We start from the raw sequence: 20,186 nt of genomic DNA on the forward strand, positions 1-20,186 counted from the left end.
GTTTGTTGTTGTTGAAAGGTCAGATGAATTCCAAGTGAGAAGTGTCATAGTAGTGCTTTTAGAAGCGTTGTAATGACTCTGATGTTCCATCCAGACCAAAGTATATATTATATTCATCTCCCGTTAATAGAACACAGCCCACACGCTAGAACACTCTAGAACCAACCATTCCAAGCCATGTTCCCTTTTCCAAGCCCACAAAGATATTTTGGGTGTACATTTTACTCCAAACCTGTTGGTGGCAGTCTCCACAAGATTGGTGGTCCTGTCCATAAACGTACCACAACAAGGTAACGTTCAGTTACAAAGTTATATCAAACCCTGTTTTCTAATCAGTCAGTTTGTATGTAGCTACTTCTTGAGTTATATCATTCTCAGTTTTGTTTTTTACGGTCGGTAAGCACTGGTGTTCCGGTTTCACACCTTCTTTTAGTGTCCTCCATCCCCTAGACAACACACCTGACAGTTCCCATAGCAACTCTCAGTTCACAATTCAAGCGCTACAAAGAAGTTCTTAAATCCAAAGAAAACAAGGAAGAGCAGGTTCTCCCATTTCTCCTGAGATACATATATATATCGGCCCGGTTTTTACTGTGTGTAACTACATCGTGCCAAAGCTCGTCCCTTCTGCATGTTTAGTATTTTGTCTTGGTGTAACACGTACTTTGTCCTACATTTGCATGTTGAAACAAAAGTGTTGTGGTCGGTTTTGTATCGTTGTATTGTATCATGCGCCTGTAGCATTTCTCCTGCTTTTGACAAAGTCGAATAAAGAGTTTGACAGCTGTGAGAGCATGTATCCGTCTTGTGGGAGACTAATTGTTCACCTAGGACATTTTCACTATCAAAATACTCATAAAGATGGGTCGTCCATAAGACCTTGGCCAGTTGTCCACAAAGTACTGATCTTCCTGACCACCTCTGGAGGCAGTAGGGGACGAATGGATTGGATGGACGAAAGCTCAGTGGGCGGGGCTTACAGTTACAACAGCGGGTGAGGTTTACAGGTGAGTCAAATAGACCTTGGCAGCGATTACAGCCTCGGGTCTTCTTTTGTATGATGCTATAAGCTTGGCACACCTGCATTTGGGGAGTTTCTCCCATTCTTCTCTGCAGATCCTCTCCAGCTGTCAGGTTGGATGGGGAGCATCGCTGCACAGCTATTTTCAGGTTTCTCCAGAGATGTTCGATCGGGTTCAAGTCTAAAAGATATACAGAGACTTGTCCCGAAGCCACTCCTGCGTTGTCTTGGCTGTGTGCTGAGGGTTGTCCTGTTGGAAGGTAAAACCTTCGCCCCAGTCTGAGATCCTGAGTTTTCATCAAGGATTTCTCCACTTTGCTAAGTTCATCTTTCCCTCGTTCCTGACTATTCTCCCAGTCCCTGCCACTGAAAAACACCCCCACAGCATGTTGCCACCACCATGCTTCACCGTATGGATGATGCCAGGTCTCATCCAGACGTGACGCATGGCATTCATGCCAAAGAGTTCAATCTTGGTTTCATCAGACCAGAGAATCTTGTTTCTCATGATCTGAGTCCTTTAGGTGCATTTTGGCAAACTCCAAGTGGGCTGTCATGTGCTTTTTATTGAGGAGTGGGTTCCAAGGTCCTTATCTGGCCTGATTGATGGAGTGGTGCCGGAAGGTTTTCCCCCACCTCCACAGAAGAACTCTGGAGCTCTGTAAGTGACTGTCTGATTCTTGGTTACCTCCCTGACCAAGGTCCTTATCCCCCAGAGTGACTGTCTGATTCTTGGTTACCTCCCTTGGTTACCTCCTGACCAAGGTCCTTATCCCCCAGAGTGACTGTCTGATTCTTGGTTACCCTGACCAAGGTCCTTATCCCCCAGAGTGACTGTCTGATTCTTGGTTACCTGACCAAGGTCCTTATCCCCCAGAGTGAAGATTCTTGGTGACCAAGGTCCTTATCCCCCAGAGTGACTGACCAAGGTCCTTATCCCCCAGAGTGACTGTCTGATTCTTGGTTACCTCCCTGACCAAGGTCCTTATCCCCCAGAGTGACTGTCTGATTCTTGGTTACCTCCCTGACCAAGGTCCTTATCCCCCAGAGTGACTGTCTGATTCTTGGTTACCTCCCTGACCAAGGTCCTTATCCCCCGATTGCTCAGTTTGGCCGGGAGATTTGGTGGTTCCAAACTTCTTCCATTTGAGAATGATGGAGGCCACTGTGTTCTTGGGGACATTCAATGATGCAGAAATGTTTTGGTACACTTCTCCAGATCAGTGCCTCGACACAATCCTGTCTCGGAGCTCCACAGACAATTCCTTTGACCTCATACCTTGGTTTTACCTCTGACATGCACTGTCAACTGTGATACATTATATATAGACAGCTGTGTGCCTTTCCAAATCATGTCCAATCAATTGAATTTACCTGAGGTGGACTCCAATCAAGTTCTAGAAACATCTCAAGGATGATCAATGGAAGCAGGATGCACCTGAGCTCAATTTCCAGTCTCAAAAGAGTTTGAATACTTGTTTATGGTATGTTTCTTTGTAAATGTTAAAACATTTATAAAAACCTGTTTCTCTTTGTCCTTACGGGGTATTGTGTGTAGATTGATGAGGGTTTGTATTTATTTAATCTATTTTAGAATAAGGCTGTAACGTAACAAAATGTGGAAAAAGTCAAGGGGTCTGAATACTTTCAGAATGCACTGTACATACAGCCAATCAGCATCCAGGACCCTGTATGTGGCTGAAACAGCTGTACATACGTTTAAAAACATGGTTCCCTCCCCTGGTAGTGCACTGGGCTAGGGACCAGATTACAGGCTCTCATCTTGCAGATGACCTTTCTCTAAACAGAAGGATTTATAGCCCTGGTTTTCATGATCGGATCAAGATGCTCCAAACTCATCAAGGAAGCAGCCCAGTTAAATGCAAATCATTTTTAACATGGCGCAAACTCTGCCCACCTGGTCAACCAGGCAAGCTATAAAAAAACATCCCCTTAAAAAAAAGGTGCCACCTGTAGAATTACAAATATGGGTTCAATAATCAAACTACAAACATGGCTGAGTTCAATAATCAAACTACAAACATGGCCGAGTTCACCACAAAGAACTACAAACATGGCTGAGTTCAATAATCAAACTACAAACATGGCTGAGTTCAATAATCAAACTACAAACATGGCTGAGTTCAATAATCAAACTACAAACATGGCTGAGTTAACCACAAAGAACTACAAACATGGCTGAGTTAGCCACAAAGAACTACAAACATGGCTGAGTTAACCACAAAGAACTACAAACATGGCTGAGTTAGCCACAAAGAACTACAAACATGGCTGAGCTCAATAATCAAACTACAAACATGGCTGAGTTCAACAAAGAACTACAAACACGGCTCCTCAACGACATCACAATACAAATAGAAATGGAGAAAAAAAAACACTGACACTTTCATTGGCTATTTGTTGTGTTTATTCTGTACACACACACAGCTTTCAAATGTCGTGTTTCTCATTCACCATACTTCCTTCTGAGTGGTTTTGCGAGGGGATGAGAGAAGGAAAGGAGAAGAGGGATGAAAGGGTGTGCATCAGCTGTGTAAGCCACGGGGGGGGGGGGGGGGTCATTCTCTGCGTTCCAAATGGCACCCTATTCCCCCTACATAGTGCACTACTTTAGACAGAGCCCACGTGCCCTGGTCAAGCACAGAGTATTAGAAAGACAATAGGGACGCAGCGTTAGTGAGGCAGCACCATCTGTATCGGTCATCTCATCAGCATCACAACGAATTCATGGGAGCAGTTTGATTAAAAGCCACAAGGCCACATCAGCTTGTCAAGACAAATGTCTGGGAGAGAATCGTCAAATCATATCGGTAGAAAGCAGGAAGTTATTCACCCGGTGTGTGTGTGTGTATCAAGAGAGAAAGAGCGAAAGCAGGTCAATGTTGTCCCTGACTAAACACATCTAGGATCAGGTGTTTTATTATCCTCCTGCTAGTGGACATTAGAACCACTTGGATAACCTGATCCTAGATCTGTGGTGAGGGAGGCAACGTCTGCCTTGAGCAGGGGGACCGGAAACAGTATCAGAAATATCACTCAGTTACAATATCCATACTAGCATACTACATAGTATGAAACCAATGTATTGGGGATGCATACTATGTGAAATGGCACCCTATTCCCTATATAGTGCACTACAGTTGACCATGGTCCATATGACTCTGGTCAACAGTAGCACACTATATAGGGTGTAGGGTGCCATTTGACCCGCAGTAGTATACTAGTATAGACATTTGACACTGGGAAGGCGTCCTCAAGGCTCAGACGAAGTCGGTGAAGTCGTCCACGGTGGAGACCAGTCTCTTCCTCTGTCCGGAGGAGTCCGTGTTGGAGCCTCCACCACTGACCTGCTGGTAGGAGGACTGTTTGGTCTGGGAGGAGTGGCTCTGGGTCAGAGAGATACCGGGGTGGGACGAGACTGGATCTCCTCCTGGGCCTGTGGGGGGAGATCAGAGAGATACCGGGGGTGAGACGAGACTAGATCTCCTCCTGGGCCTGTGGGGGGGGGGAGATCAGAGAGATACCGGGGTGAGACGAGACTAGATCTCCTCCTGGGCCTGTGGGTGGGGGAGATCAGAGAGATACCGGGGTGAGACGAGACTAGATCTCCTCCTGGGCGTGTGTTGGGGGTGGGATCAGAGAGATACCGGGGTGGGACGAGACTAGATCTCCTCCTGGGCCTGTGGGGGGGAGATCAGAGAGATACCGGGGTTGAGACGAGACTAGATCTCCTCCTGGGCCTGTGTGGGGGGATCAGAGAGATACCGGGGGTGAGACGAGACTAGATCTCCTCCTGGGCCTGTGTGGGGGAGATCAGAGAGATACCGGGGTGAGATAAGACTGGATCTCCTCCTGGGCCTGTGGGGGGGGGGGGGGGAGATCAGAGAGATACCGGGGTGAGACGAGACTAGATCTCCTCCTGGGCCTGTGGGGGGATCAGAGAGATACCGGGGGTGGGACGAGACTAGATCTCCTCCTGGGCCTGTGGGGGGGGGGATCAGAGAGATACCGGGGTGAGACGAGACTGGATCTCCTCCTGGGCCTGTGGGAGGTGGAGGGGGGGGGGGGGGGGAATCAGAGAGATACCGGGGGTGAGACGAGACTAGATCTCCTCCTGGGCCTGTGGGGGGATCAGAGAGATACCGGGGTGAGACGAGACTAGATCTCCTCCTGGGCCTGTGGGGGGAGATCAGAGAGATACCGGGGTGAGACGAGACTAGATCTCCTCCTGGGCCTGTGGGGGGGGATCAGAGAGATACCGGGGTGGGACGAGACTGGATCTCCTCCTGGGCCTGTGGGGGGGATTGAGTTGAGAAATTGCCTGATTTCACAGTAGGACCTCGGCGATATGAACATGTTGAGAATGTAGGTAGTTTAGAATGTCCTTGAAAATCACTTAAAAACAACATCAATCCTTGTGCAATATCTATCTATCTATCTATATATATATATATATATATATATATATAGAGAGAGACAACATGTGTACAACAGGTAATGTAAACACGTGTCTCCTAATCACAGTAATCCCCAGGTACTGTAAACACGTATCTCCTAATCACCAGGTACTGTAAACACGTGTCTCCTAATCACAGTAATCACCAGGTACTGTAAACACGCGTCTCCTAATCACAGTAATCACCAGGTACTGTAAACACGCGTCTCCTAATCACAGTAATCACCAGGTACTGTAAACACGCGTCTCCTAATCACAGTAATCACCAGGTACTGTAAACACGTGTCTCCTAATCACAGTAATCACCAGGTACTGTAAACACGTGTCTCCTAATCACCAGGTACTGTAAACACGTGTCTCCTAATCACAGTAATCACCAGGTACTGTAAACACGTGTCTCCTAATTACAGTAATCACCAGGTACTGTAAACACGTGTCTCCTAATTACAGTAATCACCAGGTACTGTAAACATGTCTCCTAATTACAGTAATCACCAGGTACTGTAAACATGTCTCCTAATTACAGTAATCACCAAGTACTGTAAACATGTCTCCTAATTACAGTAATCACCAGGTACTGTAAACACGTGTCTCCTAATTACAGTAATCACCAGGTACTGTAAACATGTCTCCTAATTACAGTAATCACCAGTCTCCTAATTACAGTAATCACCAGGTACTGTAAACACGTGTCTCCTAATTACAGTAATCCCCAGGTACTGTAAACACGTGTCTCCTAATTACAGTAATCACCAGGTACTGTAAACACGTGTCTCCTAATTACAGTAATCACCAGGTACTGTAAACATGTCTCCTAATTACAGTAATCACCAGGTACTGTAAACACGTCTCCTAATTACAGTAATCACCAGGTACTGTAAACACGTCTCTTAATTACAGTAATCACCAGGTACTGTAAACACGTGTCTCCTAATTACAGTAATCACCAGATACTGTAAACATGTCTCCTAATTACAGTAATCACCAGGTACTGTAAACATGTCTCCTAATTACAGTAATCACCAGGTACTGTAAACACGTGTTTCCTAATTTAATACATTTCCAGGTTTAATGTTGACTGTTCAGTCCACAACGGAGGTTTGTTCTCTGAGGTGCTCTAACTCTCACCAAGAAACAAAAGAAAGGTTTCTCCACTGAGTGTGAGTGAGTGAGTGAGTGAGTGAGTGAGTGAGTGAGTGAGTGAGTGAGTGAGTGAGTGAGTGAGTGAGTGAGTGAGTGAGGTGAGTGAGTGAGTGAGTGTGTGAGTGAGTGTGTGTGTGTTCTCACCCTTGTCCGGAGTCTCTTGATGTGTCGTAGTCTGGCCAGCCACTTGGAGGCGTAGGCATCAGAAGGGTTTGCTCTGTACTGGTGGACCAGAGATGCCATCTGAAACACACACGGAGACATACAGACAGTCATGACAGCGTGTGCTGAATCAGCATGCAGTTATCAACAGCATGAATTTTAATTAAATGTCCAGGTGTGTGTGTGTGAGAGAGAGAGAGAGAGAGACTCACGTTAGCGTGTAGGGCCATCTGTCGTACCAGCAATGGAAGGTTTTGGTCTGAGACGATCTTCACTACACTGGTGTCAACTAGACCCTCCAGATCTGATGGATGGAGACAGAGGGAGAGAGGGAGGAGGAAAGAGGTGAGGAAGTAGAGAGAGGGAGGAGGAAAGAGGTGAGGAAGTAGAGAGAGGGAGGAGGAAAGAGGTGAGGAAGTAGAGAGAGGGAGGAGGAAAGAGGTGAGGAAGTAGAGAGAGGGAGGAGGAAAGAGGTGAGGAAGTAGAGAGAGGGAGGAGGAAAGAGGTGAGGAAGTAGAGAGAGGGAGGAGGAAAGAGGTGAGGAAGTAGAGAGAGGGAGGAGGAAAGAGGTGAGGAAGTAGAGAGAGGGAGGAGGAAAGAGGTGAGGAAGTAGAGAGAGGGGAGAGAAAGAGGGAGATATGGGGAAAGAGAAGTAAAAATAAAAATCAGTCCATTTCACTTCAACAAAGACTTAATTATGATTTAAAACATCCCCCTTGGCTCCCTGCTTCATTGTCCATCTCTATATTAGTCCTTGTTATTCATCCCTTCTCTCCTTCCCTTCCTCTCTCCTTCCCTTCCTCTCACCTTTCCTGCACTGCAGGGTGACCAGGTTACTTCCGTAGTCCAGAGGCTTAATGATCACCTCAACAAAGTTAAACTGACCCTGGGACACAGACGAGAGAGAGGGAGGGAGGGAGGAGAGAGACGAGGGGGAGAGGGAGGAGAGAGACGAGAGGGAGGGAGGAGAGAGACGAGGGGGAGGGAGGAGAGAGACGAGGAGGAGGGAGGAGAGAGACGAGGAGGAAGGGAGGAGAGAGACGAGAGGGAGGGAGGAGAGAGACGAGGGGGAGGGAGGAGAGAGACGAGGGGGAGGGAGGAGAGAGACGAGGGGGAGGGAGGAGAGAGACGAGGGGGAGGGAGGAGAGAGACGAGGGGGGGAGGGAGGAGAGAGACGAGGGGGGAGGGAGGAGAGAGACGAGGGGAGGGAGGAGAGAGACGAGGGGGAGAGGGAGGAGAGAGACGAGGGGGAGAGGGAGGAGAGAGACGAGAGGGAGAGGGAGGAGAGAGACGAGAGGGAGGAGAGAGACGAGAGGGAGGAGAGAGACGAGAGGGAGGAGAGAGACGAGAGGGAGGAGAGAGACGAGAGGGAGAGGAGAGAGACGAGAGGGAGAGGAGAGAGAAAGACGAGAGGGAGAGGAGAGAGAAAGACGAGAGGGAGAGGGAGGAGAGAGAAAGACGAGAGGGAGAGGGAGGAGAGAGAAAGAAGAGAGAAAGAGGGAGGAGAGAGAAAGAAGAGAGAAAGAGGGAGGAGAGAGAAAGAGGGAGGAGAGAGAAAGAAGAATATAGAAGAGAGATCATTATTTAATCAAAATGAACACAAAGAACAAAAGTGGGTGTGTTTGTCTGCCTGAGAGAGAGAGAGAAGAGAGAGAGAGAGAGAGAGAGAGAGAGAGAGAGAGAGAGAGAGAGAGAGAGAGAGAGAGAGAGAGAGAGAGAGAGAGAGACAGAGAGAGAGAGAGAGAGAGAGGGACAGAGAGAGAGAGGGACAGAGAGAGAGAGGGACAGAGAGAGAGTGAGAGAGTGAGAGAGAGAGAGTGAGAGAGTGAGAGAGAGAGAGAGAGAGAGAGAGAGTGAGAGAGTGAGACTCCTGAGAGAGAGTGAGAGAGAGGAGAGTGAGGAGTGAGTGAGAGAGTGAGTGAGAGAGTGTTGAGAGAGAGAGACTGAGAGAGAGAGTGAGAGAGGGTGAGAGAGTGAGTGAGAGAGTGAGTGAGAGAGGAGGAGAGAGAGAGAGAGAGAGAGAGAGAGAGAGAGAGTGAGAGAGTGAGTGAGAGAGAGAGTGAGTGAGTGAGAGAGTGAGAGAGTAAGAGAGTGAGTGATTGAGTGAATGAGTGAGAGAGAACGTACCTTGATGGTCCCCAGTTTGTACTCCTCTCCTGAGTCGTTGTAAACCACCATAACAAAGTCGTTTCCGATGTGTCTCTTCTTGTTACAGCAGCCCTTATCACTGTCTCTGTTGGGCATCAGGGTGGCTATGTGGAAGATGGCTGAGGAGAGGAGGAGAGGGGGTTAGTGGGGTACAGCAGCCCTTATCACTGTCTCTGTTGGGCATCAGGGTGGCTATGTGGAAGATGGCTGAGGAGAGGAGGAGAGGGGGTTAGTGGGGGTACAGCAGCCCTTATCACTGTCTCTGTTGGGCATCAGGGTGGCTATGTGGAAGATGGCTGAGGAGAGGAGGAGAGGGGGTTAGTGGGGGTACAGACAGACCCCTCTTTTGGGCATCAGCTTTAACCCTGAACCCTGGGGTACAGAGTAACACCTGTAAGTAGAAATCCAGTCACCCTGCATGATGTCATCGTGCCAGCAGTAGGTAAACTCCCCATCATCTCCATACTGGTCTAGACCCCCCAGGAAGATCTGGTCTGGATCACAGTCCTTCAGGTGGATCAGCTTCCCAGACCGGTCAGGAAGCCAGCGTAGCGGTTAGAACCATACTCATTGGACAGGATGGACACCTCGTTGAATACCTGGGGTAGGGAGCAGGCAGGAGAGAGGGGGAAGGGGAGGAAGGAGAGAGGGAGCAGGAAGGAGAGAGGGAGGAAGGAAGGAGAGAGGGAAAGGGGGAGGAAGGAGAGAGAGGGGAGGGAGAGGAAGGAGGGAGAGAGGGGGGAGGAAGGAGAGAGGGAAATGGGGAGGGAGAGGAAGGAGAGGAAGGAAGGAAAGGGGGAGGGAGAGGAAGGAGAGGGTGAGGGAGAGGAAGGAGAGGGTGAGGGAGAGGAAGGAGAGGGTGAGGGAGAGGAAGGAGAGGGTGAGGGAGAGGAAGGAGAGGGTGAGGGGGAGGAAGGAGAGAGGGGGAGGGAGGGGGAGGAAGGAGAGAGGGGGAGGGAGGGGGAGGAAGGAAGGAGAGGGGGGGAGGGAGGGTGAGGAAGGAGAGAGGGGGAGGGAGGGGGAGGAAGGAGAGGAGAGAGGGAGGGAGGGAGGAGAGAGGGAAAGGGGGGGGAGGAGGGAAAGGGGGGAGAAAGGAAAGGAGAGGGAAAGGGGGAGAAAGAGGGGGAGAAAGGGGGAGGAAGGAGAGAGGGAAAGGGGGGAGAAAGGAGAGAGGGAAAGGGGGGAGAAAGGAGAGAGGGAAAGGGGGGAGAAAGGAGAGAGGGAAAGGGAGAGGGAGAGAGGGGGAGGAAGGAGAGAGGGAAAGGGGGGAGAGAGGGGGAGGAAGGAGAGAGGGGGAGGGAGAAAGTCCGTTCATTAAAGGTTGTTTTGGTTGTCAACCCATACTACCTCTACAAGTGTGTTTCAGACTCATATGTACCTTCCTCTGGAATTTAAATGTCGTCTCCGGTCCACACAGGGTTTATAGACTACTTGTGGTCTTGTGTGGACGGGAGGGGACATTACATATTGTACCAACCCCCCTAAATAAACAGCAGAAAACACAAGGTGGAATTTCTAAACGTGTTCGTGCATCTGCAGTGTGTCCCTTGTTAGCCAAATGTTAGTCTAGCGGCCGGCTACCCAAAACTGTAGCTAGTCTAGCGGCCGGCTACCCAAACCTGCAGCTAGTCTAGCGGCCGGCTACCCAAACCTGCAGCTAGTCTAGCGGCTACCCAAACCTGCAGCTAGTCTAGCGGCCGGCTACCCAAACCTGCAGCTAGTCTAGCGGCCGGCTACCCAAACCTGCAGCTAGTCTAGCGGCCGGCTACCCAAACCTGTAGCTAGTCTAGCGGCCGGCTACCCAAACCTGCAGCTAGTCTAGCGGCCGGCTACCCAAACCTGTAGCTAGTCTAGCGGCCGGCTACCCAAACCTGTAGCTAGTCTAGAGGCCAGCTACCCAAACCTGTAGCTAGTCTAGCGGCCGGCTACCCAAACCTGTAATAATCATGGTTGAATTCCAGACAGATTGGCCCCCATTGATCTTCTCCAAGCCCCGAGGCAAAGTATGTAGAATTGTAGGAATTTGATCACAAAATTACAAACATCTCTCTCCACCCCGTGGCAATATGTGGATTGCAGGAAATGTTTAGATTCATCTGGTCTCACCTGTCCAGCTCCGACAAACACCACTCCAATCTTATGGGTATCATACGGAGGCATCTGGTCCAGAACCTTCACCGCTCTGTCGATCAGCTAGGGGGGAGAGAGAGAGACACTGTCGATCAGCTAGGGGGGAGAGAGAGAGAGCGAGCGAGCGAGAGTTGGAGGAGAGAGAGCGAGCGAGAGAGCAAGAGTTGGAGGAGAGAGCGAGCGAGCGAGCAAGAGTTGGAGGAGAGAGCGAGCGAGCGAGCGAGTTGGAGGAGAGCGAGCGAGCGAGTTGGAGGAGAGCGAGCGAGCGAGTTGGAGGAGAGCGAGCGAGCGAGCGAGTTGGAGGAGAGCGAGCGAGCGAGAGAGTTGGAGGAGAGCGAGCGAGCGAGAGAGTTGGAGGAGAGCGAGCGAGCGAGAGAGTTGGAGGAGGAGAGCGAGCGAGCGAGAGAGTTGGAGGAGAGCGAGCGAGCGAGCGAGTTGGAGGAGAGAGCGAGCGAGAGAGTTTGGAGGAGAGCGAGCGAGAGTTGGAGAGCGAGCGAGCGAGAGTTGGAGGAGAGCGAGCGAGCGAGCGAGAGTTGGAGGAGAGCGAGCGAGCGAGAGAGTTGGAGGAGAGAGAGCGAGAGAGAGAGTTGGAGGAGAGAGAGCGAGCGTTGGAGGAGAGAGCGAGAGTTGGAGGAGAGAGAGCGAGCGAGAGAGAGTTGGAGGAGAGAGAGCGAGCGAGAGAGAGTTGGAGGAGAGAGCGAGCGAGCGAGAGTTGGAGGAGAGAGAGCGAGCGAGCGAGAGTTGGAGGAGAGAGCGAGCGAGCGAGAGAGTTGGAGGAGAGAGCGAGCGAGCGAGAGAGTTGGAGGAGAGAGAGCGAGCGAGCGAGCGAGAGAGTTGGAGGAGAGAGAGCGAGCGAGAGTTGGAGGAGAGAGAGCGAGCGAGAGTTGGAGGAGAGAGCGAGCGAGAGAGTTGGAGGAGAGAGCGAGCGAGAGAGTTGGAGGAGAGAGCGAGCGAGCGAGCGAGAGAGTTGGAGGAGAGAGCGAGCGAGCGAGAGTTGGAGGAGAGAGAGCGAGCGAGCGAGAGTTGGAGGAGAGAGAGCGAGCGAGCGAGAGTTGGAGGAGAGAGCGAGCGAGCGAGAGTTGGAGAGAGAGAGCGAGCGAGCGAGAGTTGGAGGAGAGAGCGAGCGAGCGAGAGTTGGAGGAGAGAGAGAGAGCGAGCGAGAGTTGGAGGAGAGAGAGCGAGCGAGCGAGAGTTGGAGGAGAGAGCGAGCGAGAGTTGGAGGAGAGAGCGAGCGAGAGTTGGAGGAGAGAGCGAGCGAGAGTTGGAGGAGAGAGCGAGCGAGAGTTGGAGGAGAGAGCGAGCGAGAGTTGGAGGAGAGAGCGAGCGAGCGAGAGTTGGAGAGAGAGAGCGAGCGAGCGAGAGTTGGAGGAGAGAGAGCGAGCGAGCGAGAGTTGGAGGAGAGAGAGCGAGCGAGAGAGAGTTGGAGGAGAGAGAGTTGGAGGAGAGAGAGCGAGCGAGAGAGAGTTGGAGGAGAGAGCGAGCGAGCGAGAGAGAGTTGGAGGAGAGAGCGAGCGAGCGAGAGAGAGTTGGAGGAGAGAGCGAGCGAGCGAGAGTTGGAGAGTTGGAGGAGAGTTGGAGGAGAGAGAGCGAGAGAGAGTTGGAGGAGAGAGCGAGCGAGCGAGAGAGTTGGAGGAGAGAGAGAGAGAGCGAGCGAGAGTTGGAGGAGAGAGCGAGAGCGAGAGTTGGAGGAGAGAGAGCGAGCGAGAGTTGGAGGAGAGAGCGAGCGAGCGAGAGAGAGTTGGAGGAGAGAGCGAGCGAGCGAGCGAGAGTTGGAGGAGAGAGCGAGCGAGCGAGCGAGAGTTGGAGGAGAGAGAGTTGGAGGAGAGAGCGAGCGAGCGAGAGTTGGAGGAGAGAGCGAGCGAGAGTTGGAGGAGAGAGAGCGAGCGAGAGAGAGTTGGAGAGAGAGCGAGCGAGAGTTGGAGGAGAGAGAGCGAGCGAGAGTTGGAGGAGAGAGCGAGCGAGCGAGAGAGAGTTGGAGGAGAGAGTTGGAGCGAGCGAGCGAGAGAGAGTTGGAGGAGAGAGCGAGCGAGCGAGAGAGAGTTGGAGGAGAGAGAGGAGCGAGCGAGCGAGAGAGAGAGTTGGAGGAGAGAGAGCGAGCGAGAGAGAGTTGGAGGAGAGAGCGAGCGAGCGAGAGAGAGTTGGAGGAGAGAGCGAGCGAGCGAGAGAGAGTTGGAGGAGAGAGCGAGCGAGCGAGAGAGAGTTGGAGGAGAGAGCGAGCGAGCGAGAGAGAGTTGGAGGAGAGAGCGAGCGAGCGAGAGAGAGTTGGAGGAGAGAGCGAGTTGGAGAGAGAGAGAGTTGGAGGAGAGAGCGAGCGAGCGAGAGAGAGTTGGAGGAGAGAGCGAGCGAGAGCGAGAGAGAGTTGGAGAGAGAGAGCGAGAGAGAGCGAGAGAGAGTTGGAGGAGAGAGCGAGCGAGCGAGAGAGAGTTGGAGGAGAGAGCGAGCGAGCGAGAGAGAGTTGGAGGAGAGAGCGAGCGAGCGAGCGAGAGAGAGTTGGAGGAGAGAGCGAGCGAGCGAGAGAGAGTTGGAGGAGAGAGCGAGCGAGCGAGAGAGAGTTGGAGGAGAGAGTTGGAGAGAGCGAGAGAGAGTTGGGAGAGAGCGAGCGAGAGTTGGAGAGAGAGTTGGAGAGAGAGAGGAGAGAGAGAGCGAGCGAGAGAGAGTTGGAGGAGAGAGCGAGCGAGCGAGCGAGAGAGAGTTGGAGAGAGAGCGAGCGAGCGAGAGTTGGAGGAGAGAGCGAGAGAGAGCGAGAGAGAGTTGGAGGAGAGAGCGAGCGAGCGAGAGAGAGTTGGAGGAGAGAGCGAGGAGCGAGCGAGAGAGAGTTGGAGGAGAGAGCGAGCGAGAGAGAGAGAGAGAGTTGGAGGAGAGAGAGCGAGCGAGCGAGAGAGAGTTGGAGGAGAGCGAGCGAGCGAGAGAGAGTTGGAGGAGAGAGCGAGCGAGCGAGCGAGAGTTGGAGGAGAGAGCGAGCGAGCGAGAGAGAGTTGGAGTTGGAGGAGAGAGAGCGAGCGAGCGAGAGTTGGAGGAGAGAGAGAGCGAGCGAGAGAGAGTTGGAGGAGAGAGCGAGCGAGCGAGCGAGAGTTGGAGGAGAGAGCGAGCGAGAGTTGGAGGAGAGAGTTGAGAGAGAGAGCGAGCGAGAGTTGGAGCGAGCGAGCGAGAGTTGGAGAGGAGAGAGAGGAGAGAGCGAGCGAGAGTTGGAGGAGAGAGCGAGCGAGCGAGCGAGAGTTGGAGGAGAGAGCGAGCGAGAGAGAGTTGCGAGAGGAGAGAGAGCGAGCGAGAGAGAGTTGGAGGAGAGAGCGAGCGAGCGAGAGAGAGTTGGAGGAGAGAGCGAGCGAGCGAGAGAGAGTTGGAGGAGAGAGCGAGCGAGCGAGAGAGAGAGTTGGAGGAGAGAGCGAGCGAGCGAGAGAGAGTTGGAGGAGAGAGTTGGAGGAGAGAGCGAGCGAGAGAGAGTTGGAGGAGAGAGCGAGCGAGAGAGAGTTGGAGAGAGTTGGAGGAGAGAGAGAGCGAGCGAGAGAGAGTTGGAGGAGAGAGAGCGAGCGAGAGAGTTGGAGAGAGAGTTGGAGGAGAGAGAGAGCGAGCGAGAGAGAGTTGGAGGAGAGAGCGAGCGAGCGAGAGAGAGTTGGAGGAGAGAGCGAGCGAGCGAGAGAGAGTTGGAGAGAGAGAGCGAGCGAGAGAGAGTTGGAGGAGAGGAGCGAGCGAGAGAGAGTTGGAGGAGAGAGCGAGCGAGCGAGAGAGAGTTGGAGGAGAGAGCGAGAGAGAGAGTTGGAGAGAGCGAGAGAGAGTTGGAGGAGAGAGCGAGAGAGAGTTGGAGGAGAGAGCGAGAGAGAGTTGGAGGAGAGAGCGAGCGAGCGAGAGTTGGAGAGAGAGAGTTGAAGGAGAGAGACACACACACACACTCACCTGAGACTTGGGCAGCAGGAGAGGCTTGTTGGCCTCGTTGCCAAAGAAGGGAGAGTGGTAGAGCTGAAGGAACACAAAACTACAAGACAGAGATAGAGATTAAAGCATTAGGAAAGGCTGTGTGTGTGTGTGTGTGTGTGTGTGTGTGTGTGTGTGTGTGTGTGTGTGTGTGTGTGTGTGTGTGTGTGTGTGTGTGTGTGTGTGTGTGTGTGTGTGTGTGTGTGTGTGTGTGTGTGTGTGTCTATTTAACCTGGGACTGAGTCCACTGGTCTTCTCAGTGTTGGTGGGTCCGGGCCGGGTGGTGTGGTACGCGTCTCCTCCTATCCTCTCTCTCCTGGAGGAGGGGGCCGACACTGAGATGGTGTGACCCCTGGGACGGTGCCCTCCGCTGGGGGAGAGGGGTCCAGGCTGGTGGGGCGCTGGGAACTCCAACCTCATCCTGGCTCCCTGCGAGGAAGAGGAACCTCCTCCTCCCGATGTCCCAGACAACCCCCCTGTCACTGGGGTGGTATCCCCACTCTGATTCTGTCTGTTCACCCCTCCTCCTCCACTCTCCACCTTCTCCATCTCTTTCTCCGCCGGGGGCTGTTGTGGCTGGCTCCCCTCTGAAGGTGACCGAACCCCGGGTACCTCTCCTCCTCCGGCCCCGGGTCCTGTTGTGGTCTTGGGGAAGGCCTCTGGTAGGGTCTGGAGCTCAGGGGAGGAGCTGGACTTGTTGAGGGTCTGGGTCTCAGGCTGGTTCTGGGTCTGGAAGGGGAGCTCTGGGCCTTGGCTGCCCGGGGTGGAGGGGGCCAGGGGGGGCTGGTCGATGGGGATGAACCCCTCACTCACCTCCTCCAGGGTGGACTTCTCATCCTCCTGGCTGGAACTGGAGGACGACTGAGGGGAAGAACAGATGAAAAACATCAATGTCTCCCAATAACCACCTGCCATAATCTATTGTCTGTAGAGTACTACTCCCCCTGTACTCCCCCTGTCTGTAGTGTACCACTCCCCCTGTCTGTAGAGTACTACTCCCCTGCACTCCCCCTGTCTGTAGTGTACTACTCCCCTGTCTGTAGAGTACTACTCCCCTGTCTGTAGAGTACTACTCCCCCTGTCTGTAGAGTACTACTCCCCCTGTACTCCCCTGTCTGTAGAGTACTACTCCCCTGTCTGTAGAGTACTACTCCCCTGTCTGTAGAGTACTACTCCCCTGTCTGTAGAGTACTACTCCCCCTGTCTGTAGAGTACTACTCCCCTGTCTGTAGAGTACTACTCCCCCTGTCTGTAGAGTACTACTCCCCCTGTCTGTAGAGTACTACTCCCCTGTCTGTAGAGTACTACTCCCCCTGTCTGTAGAGTACTACTCCCCTGTAGAGTACTACTCCCCCTGTCTGTAGAGTACTACTCCCCCTGTCTGTAGAGTACTACTCCCCTGTCTGTAGAGTACTACTCCCCTGTCTGTAGAGTACTACTCCCCCTGTCTGTAGAGTACTACTCCCCCTGTCTGTAGAGTACTACTCCCCCTGTCTGTAGAGTACTACTCCCCTGTACTCCCCCTGTCTGTAGAGTACTACTCCCCCTGTCTGTAGAGTACTACTCCCCCCTGTGTACTACTCCCCCTGTCTGTAGAGTACTACTCCCCTGTCTGTAGAGTACTACTCCCCCTGTCTGTAGAGTACTACTCCCCCTGTCTGTAGAGTACTACTCCCCCTGTCTGTAGAGTACTACTCCCCTGTCTGTAGAGTACTACCCCCTGTCTGTAGAGTACTACTCCCCTGTCTGTAGAGTACTACTCCCCTGTCTGTAGAGTACTACTCCCCCTGTACTCCCCTGTCTGTAGAGTACTACTCCCCTGTCTGTAGAGTACTACTCCCCCTGTCTGTAGAGTACTACTCCCCCTGTCTGTAGAGTACTACTCCCCTGTCTGTAGTGTACTACTCCCCCTGTCTGTAGAGTACTACTCCCCCTGTCTGTAGAGTACTACTCCCCTGTACTCCCCCTGTCTGTAGTGTACTACTCCCCGTCTGTAGTGTACTACTCCCCGTCTGTAGAGTACCGCTCCCCCCTGCTCCCCTGTAGAGTACCGCTCCCCTGTCCGTAGAGTACCGCTCCCCCTGTACCGCTCCCCCTGTAGAGTACCGCTCCCCTGTCCGTAGAGTACCGCTCCCCCTGTCCTGTAGAGTACCGCTCCCCCTAGAGTACCTCCCCCCGTCTGTACTGCTCCCCCTGAGTACTGCTCCCCCTGTCTGTAGAGTACCACTCCCCCTGTCTGTAGTGTACTACTCCCCCTGTCTGTAGTGTACTACTCCCCCTGTCTGTAGAGTACTACTCCCCCTGTCTGTAGTGTACTACTCCCCCTGTCTGTAGTGTACTACTCCCCCTGTCTGTAGTGTACTACTCCCCCTGTCTGTAGTGTACTACTCCCCCTGTCTGTAGTGTACTACTCACCCTGCTGAGTGTTCTAGGGGGCAGGGCCTTGGTGAACTTGTCAGCAGCGATGTAGATGGGTTCAGAGGGCATGGCCTCAAACTTCTCCGCCTCTGGCCAATCAGAGGGGTAGTCTACGTGGCCCCTGACCCCTGTCCCCTCTAGCACTACCACAGAGTCTACGGCAGGGGGCGACAGAGGGGAGAGGGTTAGAGAGGGGACGAGGGACACACAGATACCACAGAGTCTACAGCAGGGGGCGACAGAGAGGTGGGGACGAGGGACGCACAGATACCACAGAGTCTACAGCAGGGGGCGACAGAGAGGGGACGAGGGACACAGATACCACAGGGTCTACAGCAGGGGGCGACAGAGAGGAGAGGGGACGAGGGACACACAGATACCACAGGGTCTACAGCAGGGGGCGACAGAGAGGAGAGGAGACGAGGGACACACAGATACCACAGGGTCTACAGCAGGGGCGACAGAGAGGAGAGGGGACGAGGGACACACAGATACCACAGGGTCTACAGCAGGGGGCGACAGAGAGGAGAGGAGACGAGGGACACACAGATACCACAGGGTCTACAGCAGGGGGCGACAGAGAGGAGGGGAGACGAGGGACACACAGATACCACAGGGTCTACAGCAGGGGGCGACAGAGAGGAGAGGAGACGAGGGACACACAGATACCACAGGGTCTACAGCAGGGGGCGACAGAGAGGAGAGGAGACGAGGGACACACAGATACCACAGGGTCTACAGCAGGGGGCGACAGAGAGGAGAGGAGACGAGGGACACACAGATACCACAGGGTCTACAGCAGGGGGCGACAGAGAGGAGAGGAGACGAGGGACACACAGATACCACAGGGTCTACAGCAGGGGGCGACAGAGAGGAGAGGAGACTAGGGACACACAGATACCACAGGGTCTACAGCAGGGGGCGACAGAGAGGAGAGGAGACTAGGGACACACAGATACCACAGGGTCTACAGCAGGGGGCGACAGAGAGGAGAGGGGACGAGGGACGCACAGATACCACAGAGTCTACAGCAGGAAGGGCGACAGAGAGGAGGGGACGAGGGACACACAGATACCACAGGGTCTACAGCAGGGGGCGACAGAGAGGAGAGGAGACGAGGGACACACAGACACCCACGGCAACGAACGCAACAGCATACACAGAAAAATGTAATTAATGAACACAAGTAATAAAAACACACACACAGAAACAAAACTCACAGAAAAAAACCCAGACAAAAACACAAACTAAACTACCTCTACTTTGCACCCTTATGTTAATTTACAAACTACCACCCGTAGTATACCAGACCACCACTAGGTGGTCACACACACACACCTCCTAAACACACACACAGAGATCAAACAGAATCAGAAGCATTACACGTATCGATCAGTGATCAAACAGAATCAGTAACTCAGTCAGGCACACACACACACACACACACACACACACACACACACACACACACACACACACACACACACACACACACACACACACACACACACACACACACACACACACACACACACACACACACACACACACACACACACACACACACACACACACACACACACACACACACACAGAAGAGCAGACTTGCAGGCATTGGCTCATCATCATTGGTAACATCTATTTGATGAGTCTTCAAACACGTGTGGCCGGTCGGTCGGTTCACTTTCTCTACACACACCAGCCCAGACCAGACCTCATCCTCTCAGCCAATGGACATTTAGGATAATGACTGCAACCGAATATTATAATGAACACTTAGCACCGTGACACCTCACAAAACATAACATTATTGGGTGGTGTGGTGACCAGAATGATATCCCTAACACAAAATGGTGACCAGAATGATATCCCTAACACAAAATGGTGACCAGAATGATATCCCTAACACAAAATGGTGACCAGAATGATATCCCTAACACAAAATGGTGACCAGAATGATATCCCTAACACAAAATGGTGACCAGAATGATATCCCTAACACAAAATGGTGACCAGAATGATATCCCTAACACAAAATGGTGACCAGAATGATATGCCTAACACAAAATGGTGACCAGAATGATATGCCTAACACAAAATGGTGACCAGAATGATATCCCTAACACAAAATGGTGACCAGAATGATATCCCTAACACAAAATGGTGACCAGAATGATATCCCTAACACAAAATGGTGACCAGAATGATATCCCTAACACAAAATGGTGACCAGAATGATATCCCTAACACAAAATGGCGACCAGAATGATATCCCTAACACAAAATGGTGACCAGAATGATATCCCTAACACAAAATGGGCAGAATGATATCCCTAACACCATCCCTAACACAAAATGGTGACCAGAATGATATCCCTAACACAAAATGGTGACCAGAATGATATCCCTAACACAAAATGGTGACCAGAATGATATCCCTAACACAAAATGGATATCCCTAACACAAAATGGTGACCAGAATGATATCCCTAACACAAAATGGTGACCAGAATGATATCCCTAACACAAAATGGCCACCAGAGAAACCAGAAAGAAGTGTTTGTGTCCTGGATGAGGTCTGTCTTGACTATGTTACATGCATAACCTCTGTGACGATGTCATGGGGTGAAGAGTCAGAGGTTAGAGGTTAAAAGAAAAAGGAGACAGGAAGTACATTCCAGGGCCACAGGACAAGGGGGTCACATGTTAGAAAGAAAAACATCAAAAGTGTCATTAAATTATCATGAACAAATCCAGTCATAGGATTGGTTCATCTTG

General features: G+C 52.2%; 1 protein-coding gene across 1 annotated transcript in view; it reads right to left on the bottom strand.

Annotated features, from left to right (window-relative positions):
- Positions 1-3,431: 3,431 nt before the first annotated feature.
- Positions 3,432-20,186, bottom strand: part of LOC124020660 (tuberin-like) — a 106,161-nt gene continuing 89,406 nt past the window's right edge. The window contains 12 exon segments of the mRNA XM_046335900.1: positions 3,432-4,460; positions 5,313-5,334; positions 6,786-6,884; positions 7,016-7,107; positions 7,611-7,689; positions 8,931-9,070; positions 9,365-9,481; positions 9,484-9,550; positions 11,058-11,144; positions 14,973-15,051; positions 15,223-15,851; positions 17,406-17,563. Of these exon segments, the coding sequence (XP_046191856.1) occupies positions 4,303-4,460; positions 5,313-5,334; positions 6,786-6,884; positions 7,016-7,107; positions 7,611-7,689; positions 8,931-9,070; positions 9,365-9,481; positions 9,484-9,550; positions 11,058-11,144; positions 14,973-15,051; positions 15,223-15,851; positions 17,406-17,563 (1,727 nt within the window). The 3' untranslated portion in view covers positions 3,432-4,302.

Source organism: Oncorhynchus gorbuscha, unplaced genomic scaffold (assembly GCF_021184085.1).
Source record: "Oncorhynchus gorbuscha isolate QuinsamMale2020 ecotype Even-year unplaced genomic scaffold, OgorEven_v1.0 Un_scaffold_873, whole genome shotgun sequence".
Lineage (NCBI taxonomy): Eukaryota > Metazoa > Chordata > Actinopteri > Salmoniformes > Salmonidae > Oncorhynchus > Oncorhynchus gorbuscha.